The sequence below is a fragment of the Talpa europaea genome (genome assembly GCF_964194135.1).
Source record: "Talpa europaea genome assembly, chromosome: 10".
Classification (NCBI taxonomy): Eukaryota; Metazoa; Chordata; class Mammalia; order Eulipotyphla; family Talpidae; genus Talpa; species Talpa europaea.
The window spans coordinates 10,229,931-10,256,132 of NC_140077.1; the positions used below are offsets into that span (position 1 = coordinate 10,229,931).

The 26,202-nt window shown below is 34.4% G+C and overlaps 1 protein-coding gene across 1 annotated transcript in view; it reads right to left on the reverse strand.

Moving 5' to 3' along the window:
* ATRNL1 (attractin like 1) overlaps positions 1–26,202 on the reverse strand; it is a gene marked incomplete at both ends in the record, with an annotated part of 464,603 nt that overhangs the window by 356,412 nt on the left and 81,989 nt on the right. Inside the window, 3 exons of the mRNA XM_084245317.1 lie at positions 2,726–2,819; positions 7,569–7,706; positions 23,182–23,400. Of these exons, the coding sequence (XP_084101443.1) occupies positions 2,726–2,819; positions 7,569–7,706; positions 23,182–23,400 (451 nt within the window). The remainder of the gene's footprint in view (positions 1–2,725; positions 2,820–7,568; positions 7,707–23,181; positions 23,401–26,202) is intronic.

The window sequence follows — 26,202 nt, forward strand, 5'->3', positions numbered from 1 at the left end:
AGTGGAGAAGCCAAGAATACAAGGGAGGATAAGATTATGAGTTTTGAGATCCATATTTTTCTCTAAGATATGAGGAGGAAATGAAAGACTGGGTAAAGTTACAGAAACATTTTTTAGATAGAGAAAGTAAGTTGTGAGAATTCATTAATCCACACTACTTCCTTCCTTCTGGCATTCTTTAATATGTCTTTTCCCAGTTTCTATACTAATAAATTTGTATTTAAACAAATCCCTCCCAAAATATGAAATGGAAGAAAGATTTCTCTAAATTGTTCAAACCTAAATTCAGAATCCTAAACTCTAAATTCACATCAACGGGTTACAAAAATTTAAAAAAAAAATGCACAAACCATGAATTTTAAGTTAAATGCATCAAAAACATGATTAACTATAGCAGAGAAAAAAATCATACGTATTTTCAGCGTTTCTGAAGTTATTATTTTTTAATCCTGGTTTAATCCCAGAATTCAACTGAAATGACAAATAATCCTTAACAGAGATATAGCTTGGCTTTGCACATACTACTTCTTGAAACACTCTCCAGAATAAAATGTTATAAAATGAATATGCCAGGGTGACTGAATAAAATAACATATTTAACAATTTAAAATAAAAATGTTAAAGGTGAAAAATGTTTCCAAAATGTTTTTGGTTGTTTTAATAGAGTTAATTAGAACAGAGAAATAATTTCAACACATGTAGTTTTAATTAATGAAGGGCAAGGAAATTGAGAATAAGTTGAATAATCAGGTTAAGTTCTGCATGCATTTTTCAGTAACATTCTTGCTAGGTTTTACATCCATGGGGGAAAAAAAATGATTTGAAATGCAAACTTTTTCTATACAATCTACAACATTGAAGCAGAAATATGATAGGCCTTGGTATAACTAATGCTAGTCTCTGAGAAACAAAGGAACTTTGGAGATTAGGTTTTCAATGATTTCTCCAAATGCTACTTTTAAGATGTGTAAAATGCACTAACTTCCTAGATTTAAAAAATATTATTCATTCATGCTGTACCATGTCAGGTGGGGTTCACTGTAAGATAGCAATCCAGGTGTAAGTTAGGGTTGGTTCTCATCACAGGCTCAGGTTGTTCACAGAATTTATTTTGAAGCTATAGAATTAGAGGCAGTGGTTTCTTACTTAATATTAGCTGGAGGTTGACTTCAGAAATTAAACTTTCGCTTACTTCTTCAAAGCCAGCAAGGAAGAAAGTTTCTACAGCAAGTCTTCTAGCAAGACACATGTTAAAACCAATTCATGAAAGTGACACGCATCACTTTTACCAAATAATGTAACATAATTACAGAATGATATCCTATCACCTCTGCCATATTTTGTGGTTTAAAAGCAAGTGACAGGTCTTGTCCACACTCAAGAAAGGAAATTATACATTAGGATGAACATGAGAAAGAGACCACTGGTAGCTCTTTAGGATCTGTTCATCATAATATTTTTGCTATACATAAACTTCCTTATTATAAAATATTTCAATATATTTACTTGGAAATTGAACATGAACTACTAATCTAATTCATATAATGAATAACTTGAAAAGTTATCTGATCAAGTCCAAATTCAAGTGATAAAAGGTAAAGAATGTATAAAAGGAAAAGTGTAGCTATGAATAATTTTTAAAGTAATATTGCACTTTAAAAATTACATTAATACAAGTTATCTTAGTATTTCTAATATTTAAGCTAAATAAACTTTTTAAAATTCAGAATCCTCCTGTACAAAGATTAGATACAATCATTAAATGCCTTCAGAAGTCTTCAGCATGGCTTAATTAAAAAACATAACTTCAAAGTATTTCTGTGTCAAAGCAAATAAATAATCATCCTCTATTCCCACTGAGCAAACTAAGCAAACAGCCAAAGCTTTTTTGAAAACAGATTTAGGTTGAAATATTTATTAGGGGCTTTGAAAAGGTAAATATTGTCCTTACATGTCACCTACCTAAATAATGGTTACTATTTATGTAAATGATCACACTACACTATATCATATTAAAAAATAAAATATAAAATAATTTCACATTTCTAATCAATGAAACATGGAATTTCCTTTTGCCCCTATTGATTTAAATAGATATTCATATATAGTTTATGAGATATAATTTTTCTAAAAATGGGGGTGCTACAATATTGAAATATCTTTCCAGATTATTTTAAATGGATTATAGTCTAATAATCTTTTATAAATCTTTTATAATTATAAAAAAAGAATTTTTTATAATTTTGTAATTATCACAATTGGAATTTATGGTTTATATCAAATACAGTAAATTTATATCTAACATAACCATGTGTTTGCATATATGTAATTTACAACTATAAAAATTATTTTAATAATATATATGAATGAGAAACAAACAAAAACCATTTAAATAACATTCAACAAGTGCTTCTTTAAGTTAGTTTGTGGGAAGAATAAATATTGAAAACGACAATCATAAAAAGACAAAACCACTACAATTACCAGAATTACTAATAAGTAAACAAATAATTAATAAACCCCCACAAAAGCAGAGAAATGTTGGATTTGAGTTATTTAATAGGTATAGAGGAAAATTATAAAGATGCAGATTTGATATAAAAAAATGTGATTTCCAGGAATATAAGAGAATGTTTCTTTTTCTAGAGCGCTACAGAAGACATACATACTATATGAGCTCTATTTTACAATAATCCACCGAAGTTCTAGAGTCATCTTTACTTACAATTGGCATTGATCACCTTTTATTCCTTTAGTCGTGCAGAAACATTTTCCTGTGTGCATATGACAAATATTTGCATGGCCACTGCATGTACAGGCTGTAAGTCAAAACCAAAAACACATTGAATATTTTCCATCATAAACATGTGCTTCAACCTCAGGGAATATCTGATTATCTTATTTTTATAAAAAGCATTTTTCTCTTGCCATTCAAAAACTAGGGGTAGTGTATAAGTTATCTTTAATTGAAGGAAGTAAATTCACTTATTTAAAAATTTGTGAAGCATTCCATTTTTTTTATAAAGGTAACACTGGGTATGATTCAGGAATACAGGACTCCAAGTCTTCAGATGGATGCTGAAACCACCCCCACCACTGGGGGTGGTGCTATGGCCCACTGCGCCCTCTCCAGACTCTCCTCCCCACTCTGCCCCGCTGTGTGGAGGCCTCAGTTTTACAATCAGATTTCTGGGGTTGGTTTTTGATTTGGTGGTGTCTGAATCTTTGTTGTGTTTCTCTATCTTCCACATATGAGTGAAACTCTAAAGTCTTGGGGTGTCCAAAAGTCCAGTAAGGATCCAAGTATTTATCTCACTATTCTTTAAGCTTCTTTCCATTTCTAATGAATGAACTACTTAATGAAGTGAGTTCAAAGGGCACGAGAACTTGGACTCAATTAGCTTAGTTTCAAAAATGTACCTCTATAATCACTAGCTACATGACCCTAGGTAATTTATTTAACCTCTCCAGGCTTGGGTTCTTCATCTTCTACAGGAGAAAATAGTACTGAGCAGCACTTAAAAAACAGAGTCCTTTTATAACCAGTCAATAATAATAAAAATATAACTATATATTGTATTAAAAATCATGCTTGTTCATTGGTCAAAAATCATTCTTTAAAGCTTCTAAGGATCATTTTCAATTTTAGTATCTCATGAACACTAAATGAGACAGTCCGTGGTTTAACAGTTACACACAATTTAATTCATATGCACTCAAGTTTCATACTCTTACTTTGCATGCCTGTGTTACAGGGCAACACCCCAGTTGTTTAGAACAGAAACCTCACACTTTATTGTGCCCAACTATCCAATCCCTTGCTAAGTTCTAGTTTCTCTATGTGCAGTCTCAATAGTGTCTGACCACTCATTTTTGCTGTGCTAGCCATCACTTAACCATACTTATTCTTTTGCTGACACCAATGCAATCATATACTGAGTTTTCTACATTCAACATTTCTTGGCTACAACTCATTCTCCGATCCTGAGATAAGTTCTAAAGAGAGAAGACAGATCAATGTCACCAAACCTTTCAAAACCCTTTGATGAGAAGCACTGTGTGCCCGCACACCCCCAGCTAGTGAGACCTCTCCAGTGATTAAAATGTAATAATGGGATCTGATTCACTGACACATGTAAAATTGAATCAATGAGTCAACGATTTTAGTCAAAATATATAATATTCTAGAACACACTTCTTGCTTATTGCTTATGATGATTTGTTTTGAAAAAGTCGAGTCATATAAAGTACACATGTAAAATTAAGTAGGTAGGTTTCTAAGAACATGGTATTTTACTAGAATAGATTTCTACATAAAAGTATGTTTTAATTCATAAAGAACATTTAAATAAGTCAACATCATTTTCCTTTAAGTTTGTAGAATTAACCATGGAAACACAAGATGTGAGAATTACAGAAGTAAATAACAAGGTATAGAACCACAAGGAATAAAAGAAACTATCATTAACAATAAAAGGGCATAGAGATGCTGGTAATATGTAACTTCATAAATAGTGGATGATTATACCATGATATCTTTTAACATTAACTTGCAGGGTTTCATATTACTACTGTGTTATATTCAGAAATTCACTTAAAAAATGATGCACATTAATATTTAAAAACTTGGATAAACCTTAATTTGTCCTTAATGGCAGAAGTAGGAAACAGTTCTGTATGCAGAGTTTCCTAAAAGAATTATCATTGTAGAGTAGCTTTAATAATTTCTGAGACAAAAATAAATTGTGTTAAAATACCTTTTAATGTAAGCTCATTCTGAGAGAATTCCCTTGTGGTGCTGTACTTCAGCCTAAAATGGCACAAATGGATTTTAAATTCAATTGTTTAAAATTTATATTTCATGACATTGTTGAAATTATTCTGTTGTTATCAGCATTTGAGGTGATCTTTTTATGCTGAATAAGCAACTAAGAAGTCATCATACACCTGCCTTTTGTTTGCCAAATTTTATATGATGATGATGATTTCACAGCCTAGACCTACTCTAGAGGGACATTATGTGGTCACATGGTATTTTCACTCCTCTATAATTTAATGTTGCACTCCCAACTTACAACCAAAACTGATAAACAAAAAGGACAGGAGAAAGACCCTATAAGGATTATTCAAACAATTTGGATATAAAGAATATACTTTAAAAAATGAAACCAAAAAGTAGTCTTTGACAGTATATGTTTCAAAGTCAGTTTATGTTCCCAAGTCCTTTCATTGCTACATCACTGCCATCTGCCACACACGTAACTCCTGGGGGCTAGGAGACCACGTCCATTTCATTTCTTTGTATACTTAATGGTATTTAATGGCTACATTACACATTAGATTTCAAATATAGTAAGAACTCTGGCAAAGACAAATGTTTAAATAGCCACATGACTTAAAATTCTATTCTTCGAACTTAACATCTTTATTGATAGCTCTGTATAATATTTATCAAAGTGTAGTTTATGAAAAGGGAAAATAATAAAGCTTCTCTTTTTGATATAAATATGAAATGTTGATACCAATAAAATATGAGCAACATATATCCAGTTAATTTCAAATATGTTATATAATGTACTTTAAGTGTTTGAAAGCTGAAATACCAATAATGATTATCTATTCAGTAAATACACAATTAAAAATAATAGCTATGGGCTTCCCTGGTGGTGCAGGGGGTGGAAGACGCAGCCTATGAAGCTGTCCACAGCCACTGCAGCACAAGTTCAATCCCCGGCCAAGGAGCTACCCACATGGCACAGCAGACCTCTCCTGTCTCCGCGCTGCTCCCCTCAGCAGTGTATTTCGGTCCATCTGCCTGTTCCCCACTCTGTCTCTGGTGAATCCTCTCGCCTCCCCCCACACTTCTGGCCTGTACCCCAGTTCTTGTATGCATAAATAAATCTTTAAAAATAAATAAATAAAAATAAAATAAAAATAACAGCTATGAATACAAGGTAGATAATGAAAGGCAGATTTTTTTACTCTCAGAGAAGGAAGTCAAAAATTTGGGGGGTGGGGAAGCTAGAATGAACTTTGCAATAAGGATAGAATATGAGATAGAATATTAATGTGAAATCATGGATTTTACTACACAGCATAAAAAAAGAAGTGGGTACCTATATGTGTAGTTCTATACATACACATATATACAAACAGACATGTGTCCCCGGGTAGACAGGTGTGTGAGCATGTGTGTGGTAACAAGCTACTCTTCAGTTCTGTCTGCTGAGATGATCCTGAAACAATGCCTCTGCCACAAAGAGCTCACTAAACCAGGGCAGCTTGAAAAATGTCAGCTACCAATTAGGGCAGAAAAAGTACAAGATGAGTGCCAAAAATATAAGGAAATGCTCAAAGGATAATAAAGTGTGGCTAGACAGACAGATACACAAACTGATGCACAGACAGAAACAGAAGAACAGATGAATACAAAGAAAAACTAGAGAAGAGACAGCTATGTAGAAGAAAATCAACAAATTCATATAGAATGATGAAATCAGAAAATCGTATATGGGTAAAAAGCATAAAATTAGAGGGTGAAAGTTTGAGAAGTAACATAGTATATACATAGTCTCAAAGTATCTCCCACAAGACACTTTTTATTAAGGATAAAATAGTAACTCTGTAGTGAAGAAATCTGGCAGACATAACTTAAAAAAGATAAAAATAGAATTACCACTTGATCAGCAATTCTTCTCATAGGCATACATATGAAACACAGAAAACAGATACCCAAAGACCTGTGTAGTAGTGTTCATAGCAGCACTAATCATAGTAGTCAAAATGTGGAGAAAAAGCAAAATGTCTATCAATGGATGAATGAATTTTAAAAGTATGTTGTATCTATATAATGGAATAATACACAGTCATAAAAAGGAAGTACCAATAAATGCTGCAAGAATTACAAAAATTGTGCCAAGTAAAAGAAGTCAGTAACAAAAAGTCACATATTGTATGACATTATGTATGAAATATCCAGAGAAAGTCAATTAATGTAGACAAAAAAAGCAATTTAGTGGTTGTCAGGAACTGCAATTTCTTATTAAATATAGAGTTTTTTTTGGTGTGATAAAAATGTACTGAAACTAGACAGAGGGGATGGTTGCACATAATGTGAAAGAACTAAATGCCAGTGAATGGAATACTTATAATGGATCATTTTAATCCATGTAAATTTTATCACCTTAATTTTTAAAAATGCTCTATAATTTGATATGGTCAGAAACATTATATAAATAACAAGAACATATTATAGTTAAATTACGTCACAAAATCCAATGGATTATTATATATAGGTACTAAGTTGGAAGGTATACATGAAATCATTTTCATGAAAGCAAAATAAGACACAGACAACAATATTAACTATATGAACAGTTGCAGCGGCATGTAAACTGTAATGTGGAAAAAAAAATGCATAGTTCACATAGTCCCTAATAAAGATGTTATCTTCCAAAATGATTGAGACACTGACAAATTAATATAATATATTTTCCACAAGAGGTGTGTATGTCTCCATTTCATTTTCTCTAGTAGAAATACACTAAATAAAAGAAAAAAGCAGTTACCTGTACACTGTCCTCCGTTGGTTGGGTCTCCATAATAACCTGGCATGCAGTCTTGACACTGCTTCCCTGTGGTGAGATTCTTACATTGTTCGCACACATTATTATTGATGCAAGTGCTATGTCCGTTACACTGGCAAGCTAAAGAAAACAGCAAAAAATATTACAAATATCTACATAACAATACCAACTATAATAGCTATCAAAATTAATTTCAGAAGTCTGAATGGTAGCCAAGTCCAAAAGGCATTTCCCAAGGGTTTTATAATGTATAATACATGTGGCTCAAAATGTTAATGTAGGAGAATATATACAATAAATTCTCGTTGAAATTTTGCCTTATGCTCCATAAAATGCAGGGGTTAGAGATAAAGTGAAAACATAGGAGTTATAGCTAAGGAGGGACCATCCCTTAAAGATTCATGTGAATTTTATGTCTACCATGTTCCATAAATACAAGACTGAATAATAAAGCTTTAATAAACAATGTTAAAATGCATATTAATTATATTTGCATATAACAACAAAGGAATAAATATAGAAAATCCTGTGACAACAAAAATAGCACTTTTAAATTAATTTGTATAAATGTTTATCTTCTCTGGGCAAGAAAAAAGTCAAGACTTAACTGATATTCTACTTGAATGTGAACTGAAAAGAATCAGATTGAAAGCGTGAGTTTTTTTATGTAAATGTGAAATGTAATACATTTTGGTATTAGCATTACAATATAATCTAAAAATATCAGATGGCAAATAAATTTCATGTCATGTACCTACCTGGGGCATGATATTGACATCATGTGGTAACTGCCTGCCCTTAACTATTACCTCCATGATTGTTTTCATCACTCTTACAACTAAGGTAGAACTTAATTGTGCTGTCTCTCACTTTAGCCAGTTCATCCCAAATGACCATGGCTAGCATCTTTTCTGCTTGGCCAGTATTCATATTACAACCATTTTTAAATACTGCAAATTCTACACCATTGCCAGATGTGTACCAGGGCGACATAAATGGATTAGATCATTTCATCTTCACAACATTCCACATGGAAGGCAGCATTTCCATTATCATTTCTAAGATTGTGAAGCAACTTCCCAAAATCCCACAGCTAATCCATGGTAGAAACAAATGCATAACTAAGAAAGTATGAATCAAAAGCTTACACATTTAATGCTATACTTCTAGTCTGTGGAAAATTTGACAGGGAAATTACAAGAAATTACAAGCATAAGGTCATCGACAAGCATTAACACCAAGGGATGAGGAAATATGTGTGCAAGAGTGTAAAATCCAAATAGTTAAACCTTATAAAATTGTTCAGAGACATAACTCTACTATAACATAGTTTGGAAATGACATGAAGTCACTATGGAAAATGTTAATCTTCACACTCTCTTTAAGAAACAGAAAAGTTAAAAGGTTTTAAACTTTATGTTATGAAACAATGGGAAAATTTTTAATAAAAGGGAAAATTTTATGATACATTAAGTAAAATAAACACTGATATTACACATAGAATAATCTGTTTTTTAAAGTACAGATAATCCTAAGGGAAAGTAAAGAATAGTTACCTTCATTTAGAAAAAATTTTTACATCATCAATTTTCTATAATAAATTTCATACTTATTTTAAGTTATTGCTTCATGTATAACACTAATTAATTTGCTCACATATTTACATTGTTTATTGAGCACCTACTACATGTAAAGCATAACATGAAAAGGTCAGAGTAAAACATGGGCTACTGTAAGAATTCTGTAAGACTCTTGGTTACAATTTTGCAACTGAAAAACAAACCTTTTAACTGCTGAATAAACAGCTCAATTTAGCTACCATCTCTAACAGCCTTGTCACAAATTACCCCTGAAATACCAGAACATGCCAAAAACAATAAAACTTGGATATGGTCGTAGCAGTTAGTAAATTAGTGAAATTAAACTAGAGAGGAGTATCCCATAATACCATAGAAATTAATGGTGAGTCCTTGGTACAATCTCAACACAACTGTCCCTTCCTGAAAGTGGAAAGTTCTGAAGGCAGCCCTGGACCCCGTGGCAATCAAAAGGCACACCCTGGTGTGCTCCCACTTGGCTGCTGGAAAGTGTGGTGCAGTGACGTTCAGGGTCTGATGGGGTAAATTTATCACATAGAAAGCTGGTATCATGTAAGCTAACTGCAGGCAAGTTTTCAACCAAAAAGAGACAGGCATTGTCAGAACCTCTAACTCACATGGCAGAAATGGCAAAGGAGAAAGAAAGCCACAAAGGTGGGACCCGGGCATGATGGCCAAGAGCAGGATATGCCAGCAAAGGCCTATGACTGGGTCTTATTTCACTACAATCATCAGGATGTTGGATCAACAAGAATGTAAGTTTGCATCAAATAGTTATTCCAGGATGCACTGTTATGTGAAAGGCTGAAACAGGAACAAAACTAAAGAGAAGCCAACCATACTGTTTTGCCTGGATTTTAAAACCAGACCAGATGGCTCATCTATGGATACACAAAGGGAAAAAAAATTGAAAATAAAACATAATGAAAAACTAACACTTGATATGCAAATAAAGAACACAGTTTTGAAAAATATGCTCTGTATAAAACAGATATAAAATATTAAAATAGGTACTTGACATTCTCAATAAAATTCATTATATACACACAAAATCAAGGCTAAAATTTACCCTAAGCATTTTAACACATAGCATACTTTACAAGAAAAGGGATCTCATCATAAGACGCTAGAAATAGCAGAAATTCAAAATATAAAGGTTAAAGAGAAGTCGGGGTTAGTGGCAGAATCTTACTATACCCAAGATAGGCAAAGAGAGCTCTGCAGCACAGATCTCAAAGCCCATTTGGGCCAGGATGTAGTATCTCTGGTATCTACAAAGAAGAGAGCTAACAGTAGCATATTTGTACATCTTCCAACCTTCAGAAAAGTACTACAACACATCACAAATCCAAAGAAGCACAAAGAGAAGCCACTGAAGTTTGCATATGAAAGAAAGGTCACTTGGGAGAACTTACAGCCTATGCCAGGCCTATATGCTGGGTTGAAATGCACACACTGTCCACATGTTAGGAAAACTACAACATCAAACATTAATGCAGAATCTGTTCTGTAACAAGAAAAGCCTCAAACAGCTTGCAAAAGTAGATGTAAATGGTGGTTTGAAATACTTTCACAACAAAGGTTAGACAAAAATACAGAACAGAGACTGGGAAAACTTTTCTACAAAGGTTAGACAGTCAGTACTTTAGACTGTGCAGACCATCCACTCTCTGCCATGATCCCCCATCTCTGCCGGAGCAGGGCGAAGGCAGCCACACAGAAAACACAACTGAGCAACAGCACACTCCGATAAACTTTGCTCTCAGATAGACAGTGAAACAGATTTGGCTCAGGCCTTGGTTTGCAAACCTCTAACATAGAAGGGGAAAAGAAAACTAACCTTTCAAGGGGAAAGCAAGTGACCACAGAGCAACTCAACTCCACACACACACAAGAAAAGAGCATTGGTAAAGTCACTGTGTCATTCTTCAATGACCTGATTTTGTTTGTTTTATTTTATTTTACATATTTTTTACATCATTTTTCATTTTTGCACAGTGTATGCACTTTCATCTTGGTTCTATTCCCCATACAATTCCCACCCCTCTTATTTTGACCCTAATCCCTCCTCCCCCCGACCCCGTAGTGTGTCCTCTGGTTTATAGTTGCTTGTTGATTTTGATTTTTACTTTTTTTCCTGGTCCCTTATTTAGGTTTTCTAAATTCCTGCTATGAGTGAGACTATGGTATTTTTCTTTTTCTTTCTGGCTTATTTTGCTGAGCATGATCCCTTCCAGCTCCAACCATGGTGCTGCAAATTGCATGAGTTTATCTTTTTGACTGCTGAGTAATATTCCATTGTGTATATGTACCACATCTTCTTGATCCAGTCATCTATTTTTGGGCACTTGGGTTGTTTCCATAGCTTAGCTATTGTAAATACTGCTGCTGTAAACATAGGGGTGCAGGTACCCTTTTGAATTAATGATTCTGTGTCCTCTGGGTAAATACCTAAGAGCGGAATTGCTGGATCATATGGAAGCTCCATCTTTAGCAGGTTGAGGAATCTCCACACAGCTTTCCATAGTGGCTGACCTGATTTTTCAAATGACATTTTAAAAGATCTATGTAATGCTACCATTGGGCCTATAACACCAAAAAACCCCATATATTTACAAGTAGTGACACAACCGAAGTGAATGGGAGAAAAATATATGTTGGACTAAGGATATAAGGTGGTATTGCCCATGTATATTTGTATCTACAGCAAACCAGAAATGATAAATAAAAATATTAATATAAACATATACTTGCCCCCTCTTTTTCTGAGATTCTTTAAAATACATAAAATTATGTAAGTAATATCTTCAATAATGTTTTACTGGGTTTTCAACATAAATAGACTTAATATGTGTACTAATACCACAAAAGGGGGAGAAAAAGAATAAACATATGAGTAAAATTATTTTACCTTGCTGGAAATAAGTCAGTATAAGTCTGAAGCATGATCTAGTAAACTGAGATGTATGTGGTAAGCCCTAGTATAACCACAAAGGAAAAAGCATATACAGTATTGTAAACCAATATTACCTCAAAAAAAAAAAAACAAAGACAAGAAGAGAAAAATGAAAAACTCTATTTGTAGATGACATGATCTTACATATAGAAAGTCCACAGAATCCACAAAAAGAAAAAAAATGTAAGCTAATAAATGAGTTCAGCAATGTTGTAGAAAACAAGACCAATAGTAGGAAAATCAGTTGTATTGTATTTTAATGCACTTGCAATGAAGAATCCAAAACTAAAATAAGAAACAATTCCAATGACAACAGACAGAAAAATAAAATATTTAAGAATACATCTAAACCAAAGAAATGCAAGTCTTGTATACTGAAAGCTACAAAGACTAACAAAATTAATGAAAAAATACCCTATATTTATGGATTGGAAGACAGTATCTTTAAGATAGCAATTCATCTCAATTTATCTATAAATTCAGACAAGATTTACAAAACTCCAATAAATAGACAAGCAGATACTAAAATTCATATAGAGTTAAAAAAAAGACCTAAAACAGCCAAAACAATCTTTAAAAAAGAGTAGAGTTAGAAGACTCACACTTCCCAATTTCAAAATCTGAAAGTTCTACCAGTATGTCATTGGCATAAGGACAGTCACATGAACCAATGAAACATAAATAGTTTCGTACTTAATTCCATATCTCTATGACCAACTGATTGTCAGCAAGAGTACCAACATATTGAGAAAAGAATAGTCTTTTAATTAATGGCACTGGGATAATTTGTTATCCACATGTAAAGGAATGAATTTTGAGCCATACCTCACATCATATATACAAATGAACTCCAAATGGTTCAAAGACCTAAATGTAAGAGCTAAAATTGTAAAAATCTTAGAAGAAAATATAGGTATAACTCTTCAAAACTGTGAATTGGGCAACAGCTTCTTAGATATAACACCAAAAGTACAAGCAACCAATGGAAAATAATAGATAATACTGAATATCATCAAAATAAAGAATTTTTATGCTTCAAAGTTCATCATTAAAGAAATGAAGAACCACAATAAAGGAGAAAATATTTGAGATTCATATCTCTGATAAGAGTGTAGTACCCAGCATACACAAATATCTTAAAATTCTTTATTAAACAACATCCTAATTTAAAAAATGGGAAGATAGTTTGAATGGATGTATGAATGGCTAATAAGCACAAAAAGAGAGCGTCTTTGACCATAAAGCAAATGTAAATCAAAACAACAAAAAGTTACCACTACATACATCTAGGAGGGTAACAACTGAAATGACAGACAGTAGCCCATGTTGGTGAGTATAAAGAACAGTAATATTTATACACTACGGGCGGTGCCAGAAAGCAAAGCAGCAGTTCTGGAAAAAATGTCTGGCAATTCCTCAAAAGGTTACATATAGATGTATCATTTAAGTAGGAATTCCACTCCTAAGGATATACCAAAAAGAAATTAAAATATATGTCCACACAAAAACTAATATAAAAATGTTCACTGCAACACTATTGGCAATAGCAGAAGAGTAGAAGTAATCCAAAGATCTGTCAATCAGTGAATATGTGACTAACATGCTGTATGCAACTGAATACTATGCAGTCATAAAGAGATGTAAAGGACTGATGAACCTTAAAAACATTATGCTGGCCTCCCTGGTGGCGCAAAGGGGTTAAGCACCACACTATGAAGCAATCCGCAGCCTCTGCAGCATGAGCTCAATCCCCAGCAGGCCAGGGAGCAGCAGCCCACATGGCGCAGCAGACCCCTCCTGACTTGCCCGCTGCTCCCCTCAGCAGTGTATTTCAGTCAATCTGCCTGTTCTGTTCCCCACTCTGTCTCTGGTGAATCCTCTCACCCCTGCATCTCTGGCCTGTACCCCAGCTCTTGTATGTATAAATAAATAAATCTTTAAAAAAAAAATTATGCTAAGCAAAGGAAACCAGATATAAAAGGTCATATACTATATGACTGCACTTAAGTAAAAAAGTCTAGAACAGATAAAACAATAGAGAAAGTAAATAGACTGTTTTCAGGTGTGAGGGGAAAAGAGAGAATAAAGGAGTGACTGTTAAAGGGTATGCATGGGTTTTCCTGGTGGTGCAAGGGGTTAAGCACAGCACTGTGAAGCTGTCCACAGCCACTGCAAAACATGAGTTCAATCCCTGGCCAGGGAGCTGACCCACATGGTGCAGTACACCTCTCCTGTTTCCCCGCTACTCCCCTCAGCAAGTGTATTTCAGTAGATCTGCCTGTTCTGCTCCCCCCTCTCTCTGGTGAATCCTCTCATCCCTCATACCTCTGGCTTATACCCCAGTTCTCGTATGCATAAATAAATAATTTTTTTTAAAAAAAAGGGTATGTATGGGGCTTTGTTTTGCAATAATTAAAATGTCCTGAACTATAGGATAGTGGTGGTTGCTCAACTACTGATTATACTAAAAACCATTGAGTTGTATACTTTTAAATGGTAGGGTTTTGGCATATGAGTTATGTCAATAAACAAACAAAAAATCATTAGAACTAATTAGATGAGCTGAATAATAATTGACTCAAAGTCTTCCCACCTCCTTATGTTCATGTATATAATGTTACTTTATCCATGCTCTCACCAAAAGTGGGATTATTCCCATCCTTGGGATCTGTCCTTTCAGAGAACAATAGAATGCAGAAGTGACCATACAGAGTTTCTGAGTTTAGGCCTCAGGTGTCATACATACTCTACCATCTCTTTCCTGGATTTCTAGTCTAAGAATACCACGTATAGGAAGTAATTTGCATCTGAGGACCCCATGAGGAAACAACCAGTTCAAACCATCAAACATATGAGTAAAGAAGTCTGAGGCCATGCAAAGCCAGTCAAGTGGCTAAGTGACTGCAGGCACATGGAAGAACAACCCACAAAAGAGAAGCGACAGGCAGAAGAACTGACTAGCTGAATTCAACAAAAATGCAGAATCATGAATAAAACATCTTTAATCCAATGAAATCAGGGTACATGTTAAATAGCAATAAAAAACTGAAACATATTTAGAGAAAATTGGAAACATCTAAAGACAGACTTACTGAATTGAAATATAGATCAAAGGAGACATAACAATATAAAATTCAGAGCAGAGGGTAAGAAAAATTAGGGACACAGTGAAAAAGCCGTAAGTATATAAGTTAACCCCTCAAAATAGAAGACAGAGGTATGCAATGAGACTGATGAAATATTTGATGTAATGGCAGCAACTTTATCCAAAAATGGTAAGAATATCAAATGGTTTATTTATCAAGAGTAAATAAACCATACAATTTGCAATTATGATAAAAAATAAACTGATATAGGTATATCATTAAATTTACTCACATCCAAAGACTAATTAAAAAAAACATATTTAAAAAGTCAAAGGGGAAAAAAAAAGTCAAAGGGATGAAAGACGGATTGCCCTCAACAGAGAAAAATTAAAATTGAGAATTTTTAAGAGAAACAGTGGATGCCAAATGAAAAACAAATCACATCTTCAAATTATTGAAAGAATGTCTTTCAACTTAGAATGTTAACTCCAGTAAAAATAACCCTCAAATATGAAATTATACACATTAAAACTATTTTCATATATGAAAGTTAAAATAATTTATGGCTACAAATGAGAAACACAGTATTTTAAAGGGTAAAGTTCATCAAGCTAACAAATATAGCAAAAGGAAATTCAGTTCTATAGTGAAAAAGTGAAATGATCGATACATGAGAAAATATATTTTTCTTGCCATGATTTTGTATATAAAACTATGTGTTTTATATGATATAGCTAATTACATATAAAGTATATGGCAATAATTATACAAAGGTCTGGAAAGGAAGAATTACACTATTGTAATATTCTTACCTTATACATGAAGTAGTATAATATTGATTCAAGGTAGACTGTGATAAGATAAAGATGACTATTACAATCACTACAGCAGTCACTAAAAAAAACACAAAAGAGGTATAGCTAAAAATCCAATAAAATTGATAAAAATGGACTTTAAAACATGTAATTAATCCAAAAAAGGCAAAAGGAGGAACAATAGAGGAAAAAATAAAGGGAAGCTTGAAAACAAATACCGTGATGGTAGACTTGAACTTAGTAATACCAATATTACAATAAATCTAAATTGACTAAACAATCTGATAAAAGATAGATTGTCAGACTAGACTTTTTTTAAAGCAAACTTTATATGCTGTTTAAAAGGTTCTTTGTAAATCAAAATATACAGAAGACTTCCACTTTTGCCCATGAAGGATTGATCACTCTAAGAATGGACTTCCAGTTGTAAACAGCAAGAAAACTAAACAAAATATATTAAATAACTACATCAGAGAGTTGCAAAAAACAATCTGCAGAGAGGTGTCCTGGAGTATTTGGTTGAATAATAAATTAATAACAAATAATAACAAAGTAATAATTCACACAGTATGAAACTCCCTGAAGCTAGACAAAGAACAACCACAAAACAGTCAAACAACACCAAGAACTGACATGGGACAGGAAGTAATATGCATTACCTCTAGTTAGAATGGAAGGACCTCATTATACAAAAAGCACTGTATAGAGACCACAGGAAAAGCACTGTCAATAGCGAAAATAAAATAGCAGAAGTTGGGGCTACTACATACATGCCATAATAAACCTTAAAAATAATTTTTTAAATGATCATATAGATTCCAACTAACATAACTGCACGCCAGAATAAAATACATCACATTAAAAGAAAGAGAACAAAACTGAATAAACTGTAAAAATTCACAATGTCCATGATATTATCAAAAGAAACTAAACTGAAAAGTTTGACCTACAATCAGTAAAAAAAAGTACACACACATTGATGTGTACATTTATATATATGTCTATATACAGCAATAGAAATGGACAAAAAATGGTACTAGGTAAAATAAGCAGAGGATTTTTAAAAGTTATTAAAAGTATGCTCTATATACTCAAGAATACACAGTAAGGCAGGAACATAGGAAAGAAAGTGAAAATATAAAAATGACAATACACAGATTGTAAAGAAAATAAAAACTAAATACAAGGGGTAAAGAAGGCTTCAACATAATGATTCTGGAACATGTGGATGGTCACATAAAAAAGAATTAAGTAGGATCCCTATCTAATACCATACATAAAAATTAGTTCAAATGCATTGAAGAGCTCCATGTAAGAGTCAAAACTTTCAAACTCTTAAAAGAAAATATAGGCACCAACCTTTGGGATTCTTTATTATGCATGGTTTCACAAGTAGTGCACCAAAAGTCCAGGAAACAACAGAAAAAATTATACAGACATTACAAAACTAAAAATGTCCTAATGACACAATCAAGAAAGTGAAAAAACAAACAATATAGAAGAGAATATTTGCAAGTAAATCTTTGATAAGGGACTGCATTCTGAATATTAAAAAGGCTCACAATTCAATAATATAAAGACAAACAACCTAATTAAACAATGAGCAAAGGATCTGATCGAAGTTTCTCCAAAAAAGTATAAATGGCCAATAAGTTCACTAAATGATGCTCAATATCATTGGCACAGAGGAAATGCAAATCAAAACTCCAGTAAGTTACACTACTTCACTCCCACCAAGATGCCTATAATCAAAATGATGTGAAATAACCAGCGTTGGCAAGAATGTAGAATAACTGGAACCCTTGTGCACTGCTGGTGGGAATGTAAATAATGCAGCAACTTTGAAAAAGTTTTCCAGTTCCTCAAATAGGTAGATGTAGATTTACCATTTGACACAGATATCCCATTTCCAAAGTAATAAAAACAGGTACACATAAACGTGTCCATGAATGTCCATGGATGCATTATTTGAAAAGCTAAAAACTGGAACCAAATACCCATCCAGTGATGAATGACAAACAAAATGTGGCATATCCATATAAGGGACTATAATATAGCAATTAAAAGAAATAAAGTACTGCTACATGCTACAACAGGGCTAAGCCTTGAAAACATTATACAATGATGAAAGAAGTCACAAAAGATTACATACTACATAATTCAATTTAAATAAAATGCCCCAAGTAGACAATCTATAGAAATATCAGATAAAAGCTCTTGCGTAGGGCAGAGATAGGTAGCTGGGGATTTAATAGGCAATGATTGTGAATAAGGATAAGGTGGTTTTTTTAAAACTGTTGTGGTAGTTGCACAACTCTGAATTTTACACTTTAAATAGGTAAATTGTATCATGTGATGGTTAGCTTTAAGGGTCAGTGACTCTAGGTTATTGTAATCATTATTTAGTCAACACTCATGGCCTCCCTGTGAGAGTGACAGGAATCTGCATAGATAATGGGACGGGCGCCCTGATGATTAGGTCAGGACAGATGGCACAGCTGAACTGAAGTAAGGGAGATTATTCTGCATGGGCCTAATCAGATGATCCTTAAAATTAAATGTAACAGATACGTACTTAAGGAAAGTGGTTCTAAGCAAGAGATTCCATTTGAGTTTTCAAAGCTCTACATTGCCAGTTTTGAAGATGGAGAGGGGCTTGTGGGAGAGAAAGACAGAATCTTTCAGGAACTGAAGTGGTCACTGGCTGACAGTCAGTAAGAAAATAGGCACTTCAGGCCTATAAGTGCAAGAAATTGAGCTCCACCAACAACATAAATTGCTGAGAGGCAGATTCTTCCCCAGAGCTCCCAAACAAAAACAGCCTGACTGACTCTTGGATTTCGACCTTTAAAACCTAGAGCAGGAGGCCTCCCTGGTAGCATTAGGGGTTAAGACTCAGCACTATCACCTCAATGGCCCCAGTTTGATCCCAGCCAATTTGCTGAACCACATGTGGTGAAGCAGACCTCTTCTGTCTCACCTGCTGCTCCCCTCAGCAGTGTCTTTGGTCCGTCTGCCTGTTCTGCTCCCCACTCTGTCTCTGGTGAATCCTCTCACCTCCCCTCACCCTGCCACACCTCTGGCCACACCCCAGCTCTTATGTGCAAAAATAAATCTTAAAAATAAATAAATAAAACCTAGAGCAGAGAAACCAAGCAGGCTATGCTCCAGCATCTAACATATATCCACTTACGGGTTTTTTTTTTTTTTTTTTATATACCTAGCTTTGTGGTAATTTGTGATGCTGTACTAAAAAAATACGCTCTCCAAAATAAAGCCGCTGGTATGATGCCAGCAACATATATCAAAGTATAAAGAGGAAATTGACAATATATCTGGGAATTAATAAAGAATCCCTGCCATATATATCATTAAATCTTCACGATTTCTGAAAGTTTGTTATTAGGTCAAAATATTTAGGAATCTTATGTTTTCTTTTTTTATTATTTAATTTTTTTTATATTTTAAGATTTTATTTTATTTATTTATGTAAGCACTGGGTACAGTCAGAAGTGCGGGAGGGTGAGAGAATTCACCAGAGCCAGAGCGGGGAACAGAACAGGCAGACTGACAAAGAAGTACTCTGCTGAGGGGAGCAGCGGGCGGCAGGAGAGGTCTGCGCACCATGTGGGACCCTCGCCCTGAGGCCGGGGATGGAACCAGCTCTGCAGAGGCTGCAAGTAGCTTCGCAGCCCAGTGCTCAACCGCTGCGCCACCAGGGGAGGCCCAGGAATCTTATGTTTTCTTGATGAATTCTCTGAGTTTTCTTTATGAAATGACCCTCTCTATTCCCGGTAGTATTTTTTGTTCTATTTGCTGATCCTAATATAGCCTTTGACTTACGTTAGCCTAGTGTTAATCTGTTTGTTTTACTTTTACAATAGTTATGTCCTTATAATTTCAGTAAGTTTTCTATAGACAGCCTATAGTTGGGTCCAATATGAAAATCTCAGTCGTTTTACTGAGAAAATCTGTGTTTTTATTGGAGTGATTATATCATTTCATATTTAGCATTGATTATTGAATGACTAAGCTCCAATCTATCATTTTACCATTAATTAACTGTCCCATCTGTTCAGTATTCCTTTTTCTCTTGCTTTGCCTTCTTTGGGAAACTGTTAAATAGTTCATTTTATCTACTTTATTGACTCATTTTCTATGGCTTTTTGTGTGGAGGCAGATTTCCTCATGTTTCTTGTGCTAAAGGTTCATATTCTTGCCTATGGGCATTTACAGTTTTTATCAAATTTGGGAAAACTGTGACCATTAAAAATTTGGGCTATATCTCTCCCCTCCTTCCAAGTATCCAGTTATAGAACTATTCTGTCACATGCCATACAGTTCATTGATGTTCTGTTCATTTTGTTTCAGTCATTCTTTTTTCTGTGTTTTACTTTAAGTACATTTCGTTGCTTGTCCTTTAATACACCAATGTTTACTTTTACAATGAAAGTAAAATTCTCTGAAAGACGAAAACTACCAAACTCACTTAAGAAAACTATTGAGCCTGAATTGCCACTTAGCTACTAATAAATGCAATTTGTAGTGAAATCCTCTCCCAAAGAAAATTCCCCACCCAAATGTCTTCATAGGTAAATGCCACCAAAGATATATTAAGAAGAAATTATACCAATTCTACATAAACTCTTCCAGAAATTAAAAGAGGAGGAAATATTTCTCAATTTGAGGCTAGCATTACACTGATGGCACACCAAACACGAAGGAAAGAAAACTACAGACCAATATTCTCATCAATTTAAATGCAAAAACACTTTTAAAATTTAAACAAATTGAATCCGGTAATATAGAAAAGAATAACATATGTACAAGTGTAGATTATTCCAGGAATGCAGAACTGGTTTAGAAATTAAAAACTAATGTAGTTAATGAATCACATTAACAAACCAAAAATAATTACATGACCATCTCAACAGATGCATGCTTTGAAAAAATTACACATATATGCATGACACACACACACAAAAAGCTCAACTAACTAGCAGCAGAAGGGAAATCTCTCAAGCGGATAAGTACATTTATTAAAAATTACTAGCTCATTTCAACTTAAAGTACAAGGCTCAATACATTCCATTCCAAATAAGATCCACATGCACTCTCACAACTTCAATTCCATGTTGTACTGTCATTGCTAGCCAGCACAATAAGGAAACAAAAATAGCATGTGTGATTTAGAAAGGATATACATGTATTTCCAAGTCTGTGTAGCTAATATTGTGGCACCCCTAATATTGTTCCCTCTGTCCATCTGATTTCTAAGCAACACATTGTCTGTGTCTCATGTGATACATGTTCTGCAGGATCTCACTACTCTTCTGCTTCAGGATTTTCACTGGTGCAAGGGAAAGCCATTAATTAGACGTGCCAGCACAGCTCAGAAGAATATGCCCAGGTGTCTCACTCAACCAACGGAAGACGAAAGTTAGAACATAAATGTCTCCCCCTCCCCACCCCACAGTAAGCTAACTCTGGGGAGAATTCCACAAGGTTCTTCAGAGCCCTCATGAGTCTGTCCCATACTTCCAGCGTGGTATCCAGCTTAATAATGTGCAGGTTATTGTTTTTTCTCTCTTCTCTTTGCAGTTCTATTTCCTCAATTGTTCTTCCTGGGTTCACATCCCAAAAAAACTAACTCACCCCCTGAATTCTAGTCAGTTTGTTACTTTCGCATGCTCTTTCCCTAACAGACACCCCCATGAGCCTATCCTTTCGTAGACAGGTATATGTTGTATGCATTGACATTGACATTGGTCTAACACCGCGTATATGATTCAAAGCAGAGGGTCACTCCTCGTCAGATGCACATCATCACTCCACACCCACTAGGCATCCTCAGCCCTTAACACAGTCCACGTGCACCCCGATTCTTTGTTTTTTTCTCCCTCATTTTGTAGCTTCAATTCCATAGTCATATATTCTAGGGCTTGTTATTGGTTTGATTTTGTCTGACCCTTTGATTTGTTTTTCTGTATTCCATACATAAATGAAATATCTGGTATTTGTCCTTCTTTTAACTTATTTTGCTCAGCATTATCTCCTCAGCACTATTCATGTTGTCACAAATGGCAAAGTTCTTTTTTTTAAAACAGCTGACTAGTCTATTGTGTATATATACCACAATTTTCTAAACCACTCCTCTGTAATTGGGCATTTAGGTTGTTTCCATAACTTGGCTATTGTAAATATGTATCAGAGTATTATATCCCTTCAAATTAGTATTCTAGCATTTGTTGGATACATACCTAGGAGTGGAACTGCTGGATCATAAGCTAAATCTATTTTTAATATTTTGAGAAACCTCCATACTGTTTTTCATAGAGGCTGGAGCAGTCTACACTCCAACCAACAGGGCAGGAAGATTACTCATTGTTCTTTTTCAGTGAGGTCTTCTCTCCTCACCCTATTTAAATTACATACCTTATCTCCCTTATTTTATTGATTCAATAGCACTTATAACCATGTAGCTTGATGTGTATTTAATTTTATTAATTTCAATTAGAATATAAGCTCCATGAATACAATTATTTTAGACTAAGTTTTTAATTGTAGTATTTCACCTAAATACCATTAAGCATATAGTAGGTACTCAATAAAAATATGACTAAATTAATTTTTCAATAAGGTGAATTTTATCCAATGTAAGTACTGATTTCCTATGAAAAATCCTGAACATTTTGATACCTTCAAAATTTAATGATAGTGCGTACCAATAGTAGCTTTGAAAATGAGGCCAACTGACTCCATCACAGGTATTTTAGAGGACAGTGCCACGAAGTTTGATTGAATCCTCTTGAGTTCCCTTTCAATTCTGACATTATAATATTATAAACCAGAAAACACTATGCTATGGGACAGAAAACTGGCATGAAGCCAATATTTTTTCCTCTTAACAGTTCACAAGAAAGCCAATCTAGCTATTATATTCCATGCATCTGTTTAATCTACTTAATGATTCCAGATAGGTACCATCTGCATAAGAGAGATGGATATAGAGAAGAATATTTTTTATCTTTGAAATCTGAGTCTCTTGTCACTTTTTTCCTAAACATTTATTATAAGAAAAGAAAATCCCTTCTTGTTTTAAGCAGAAATTAAAATTGTTTTTAATCACATTTTTATTACCTGGACACTGGATAAAGGACCACTCATAGTTCTTTTCTTTAGGACAAAGACTGGTGTCGAGAACCATCTCATTATTATGCATTCCAACAAGCTTCACTGGTCCCCGCGAAGAGCCTTCAATGCAGTGTCCTCTTCCTGTATTACTAGGGTCATTGCACCAGCCACATCCAGGCTGTTCCAAACATTGTCCACAGGTTCTCAGTCCAGAACAATTTTGAGCTGCACAACAGGAATATTAACAAATATATGACTTCATACTCAAATAGAATTATAAACTAATGGACAAATGTGATTTGAAAATAAAACAGTCAAAGGTCATCTATAGCTAATATAAACTTTTCCTGAGATAATACCTAAGAAATAACAATCAGGCCTCCCCTGGTGGCGCAGCAGTTGAGCGCTGGGCTGCGAGGCTGCCCGCAGCCTCTGCAGCACCGGTTCGTTCCCCGGCCGGCCACCAGTGAGGGTCCCACAAAAAAAAAAAAAAAAAAAGAGAAATAACATCACTTAAACAAGCCATATATCATGAAAATAGATAAATGGGGCCTCCCCAGTGGCGCAGCGGTTGAGCGCTGGGTTGCGAAGCTGCCCGCAGCCTCTGTAGCACCGGTTTGATCCCTGGCTGCTCCCCGGCCACTGGAGGAGGGTCCCACATGGCGCGCAGACCTCTCCTGCCGCCCGCTGCTCCCCTCATCAGTGCACTTCAGTCCTTCTGCCTGCTCTGCTCCCCGCTCTGGCTCTGGTGAATTCTCTCACCCTCCCGCGCTTCTGACTGTACCCAGTGCTTGTATAAATAAATAAATAAATCTTTTTTAAAAAAAAAAAAGATAAATGGTTAGACTTTAGGGTGAAAGAAGATGATAACCAGACATGGAGAAAAATGAAGTTGGTATTTAAAAAGGACTGAGAATTTTGCAGTATTAGCACCTTTGGGGAGTTGATCCAGGAGACGACAGATCTGTATTTGCCATTGTGTATGGTGTTGAGCTGTTCATGCTATGCCACATGAAGGCCTTCAATGAAAATGTCTGCACCTGCTAGTGAACTAGTGCAAGTGGTGTCTACCCATCCCCCATGGGAGCTGCACCCCCTTTGGTCAGCCTCTCATCAACAATGATCCTCACAACAGTCCAAGATACTGGCAGTTTGATCATGTGATGAATAAACACAATTTCACCCAAAGCAAAATGAAGTAACACTTCGTGAATGGGAACACAGGAAGCAGACACTCTCCTCAGAGGCAACCAGCAGCAAAGGGTCTCCCTGGCTTGCAGTGCTGCTGAATACCACTCTAAGACTCACCTGAAGCTCAACCTTTTGTTTAATTGATATACAACTTATGATCTTCAACAAAGTCTATGAATACCATGATGCTTTTTCCAAGGATGAACATATTGTAGTCTGCAATCATATTCAAGCCAGTTGTTATCTGGTATTTTAAATTATTAATTCACAAATAGAGTATACTATATTGGGCTGATTAATCACTAATTACTTTAAAGTGATGTTTTGCTAGAAAAAGCACACTTTGTCTTGGGAAGTGTTTATTCATAGAAGATAGTGACAAAGATATAAAATACCATGACTGATGTCTTCTACTCATAGGCTAGAAAAATCCAGGAGGAAAAGAATGATGGACTTCTGGCAAACTCAGTTTCGTTGCTGTGGTAGTAAATGCTAACTGCCGCTCAGAGTTTCAATATTATTGGAAACAAAAATGTTCCTCAGATTTATGCAAACATAATGGCACAAGTGTCTCAATGAAAATCAGGAACCCAATATAGTGACTGTACAGGGATAACAGATTATTGGACTGAAAAATTCATCAATTGTGATATGATTTGTTGTATTTCAGATTGGATGTCAGAAAGAAAAACCATCTCCCATATTTCCTTAATAATAAATTTTAAATAGAATAATATTCTTTGAGTCACTGATCTCAAATGCCTGAAGTTAAAACTATAGATAAATAATTGACACAAAGATTTGTTTTATATATATGATTGCAGTCAGTTCACAGTATTGTTGACAGGGTTCTTCTAATTGTCTTCAAAACTATATTGGATTGCCATAAAATAAGTGACAGTGGAATATATCAAATTAGTTATTTTATCTTGACATTCCAATTATTTAATATCAGATGATGAAGCAAAATATATCTTAATAGGGTATCAATCACCCAGGATAAATCTAGTAATATTTGTAGTGTATGTATATCTCCAAGAAAAAGCAAATTTCATTTTAGGACCATCTTTTCAAAGAAAGATAACTAATACAATGTCTTTTAAAAGCATTATGTACAAATTAAATCTCAACTGTTCTTAAATACAACATGCAATGTTTTTCAAATAAGGAAATGTTACATGAAGGAATCCTGGTTTTATTACATTGACTGCATGATAAACTATTAAACTTCTAATTCTATTTATCCATTTTTAGGTTTTCCAGTAAAAGAAAAGATCTGTGAAAATGAGAACTCCAGCAGACAAGGCCAAGTGCTGATGGAACAACAAATTATAGAAGCAGAAAAGAAAGCCCGTAAAACAATCGAAACAACAGAAGCTAAAGATTAAAACCAAGAAGCATAAAAGCAGAAATGAAGAACTGACTTACATGCTCAGACGACAACCCCAGCTGTGGTCATCATTATCCAGCTCAGTGGTAGAAATGCAATTTTAAATAAACACCTTTAACTTACCTTCTTAACAAAGTAATTACAAAATTTATGGTAGAATTACAAAGGTCCCTGAAATTCACTATAAATAGATAAAAACTCCTAAATAAAAACCATTAAAAAAGAGAAAATATCTGAATCTTAGCAAACAAAGAAATGGAAAGTACACATGAATTTAAGAGATATTGCGATATAGCTAGGAATTCCAACAACCATTTTAAGATTTCCAAAAAGAACTAAATAGGAAAAAATAATCTAGACATTGAAAAACTATTTCAGTACATAAAGAAATACTCTCCAGACTGAAAGACATAATGAAAATCTATTTTAAAATTCTACATGATTTA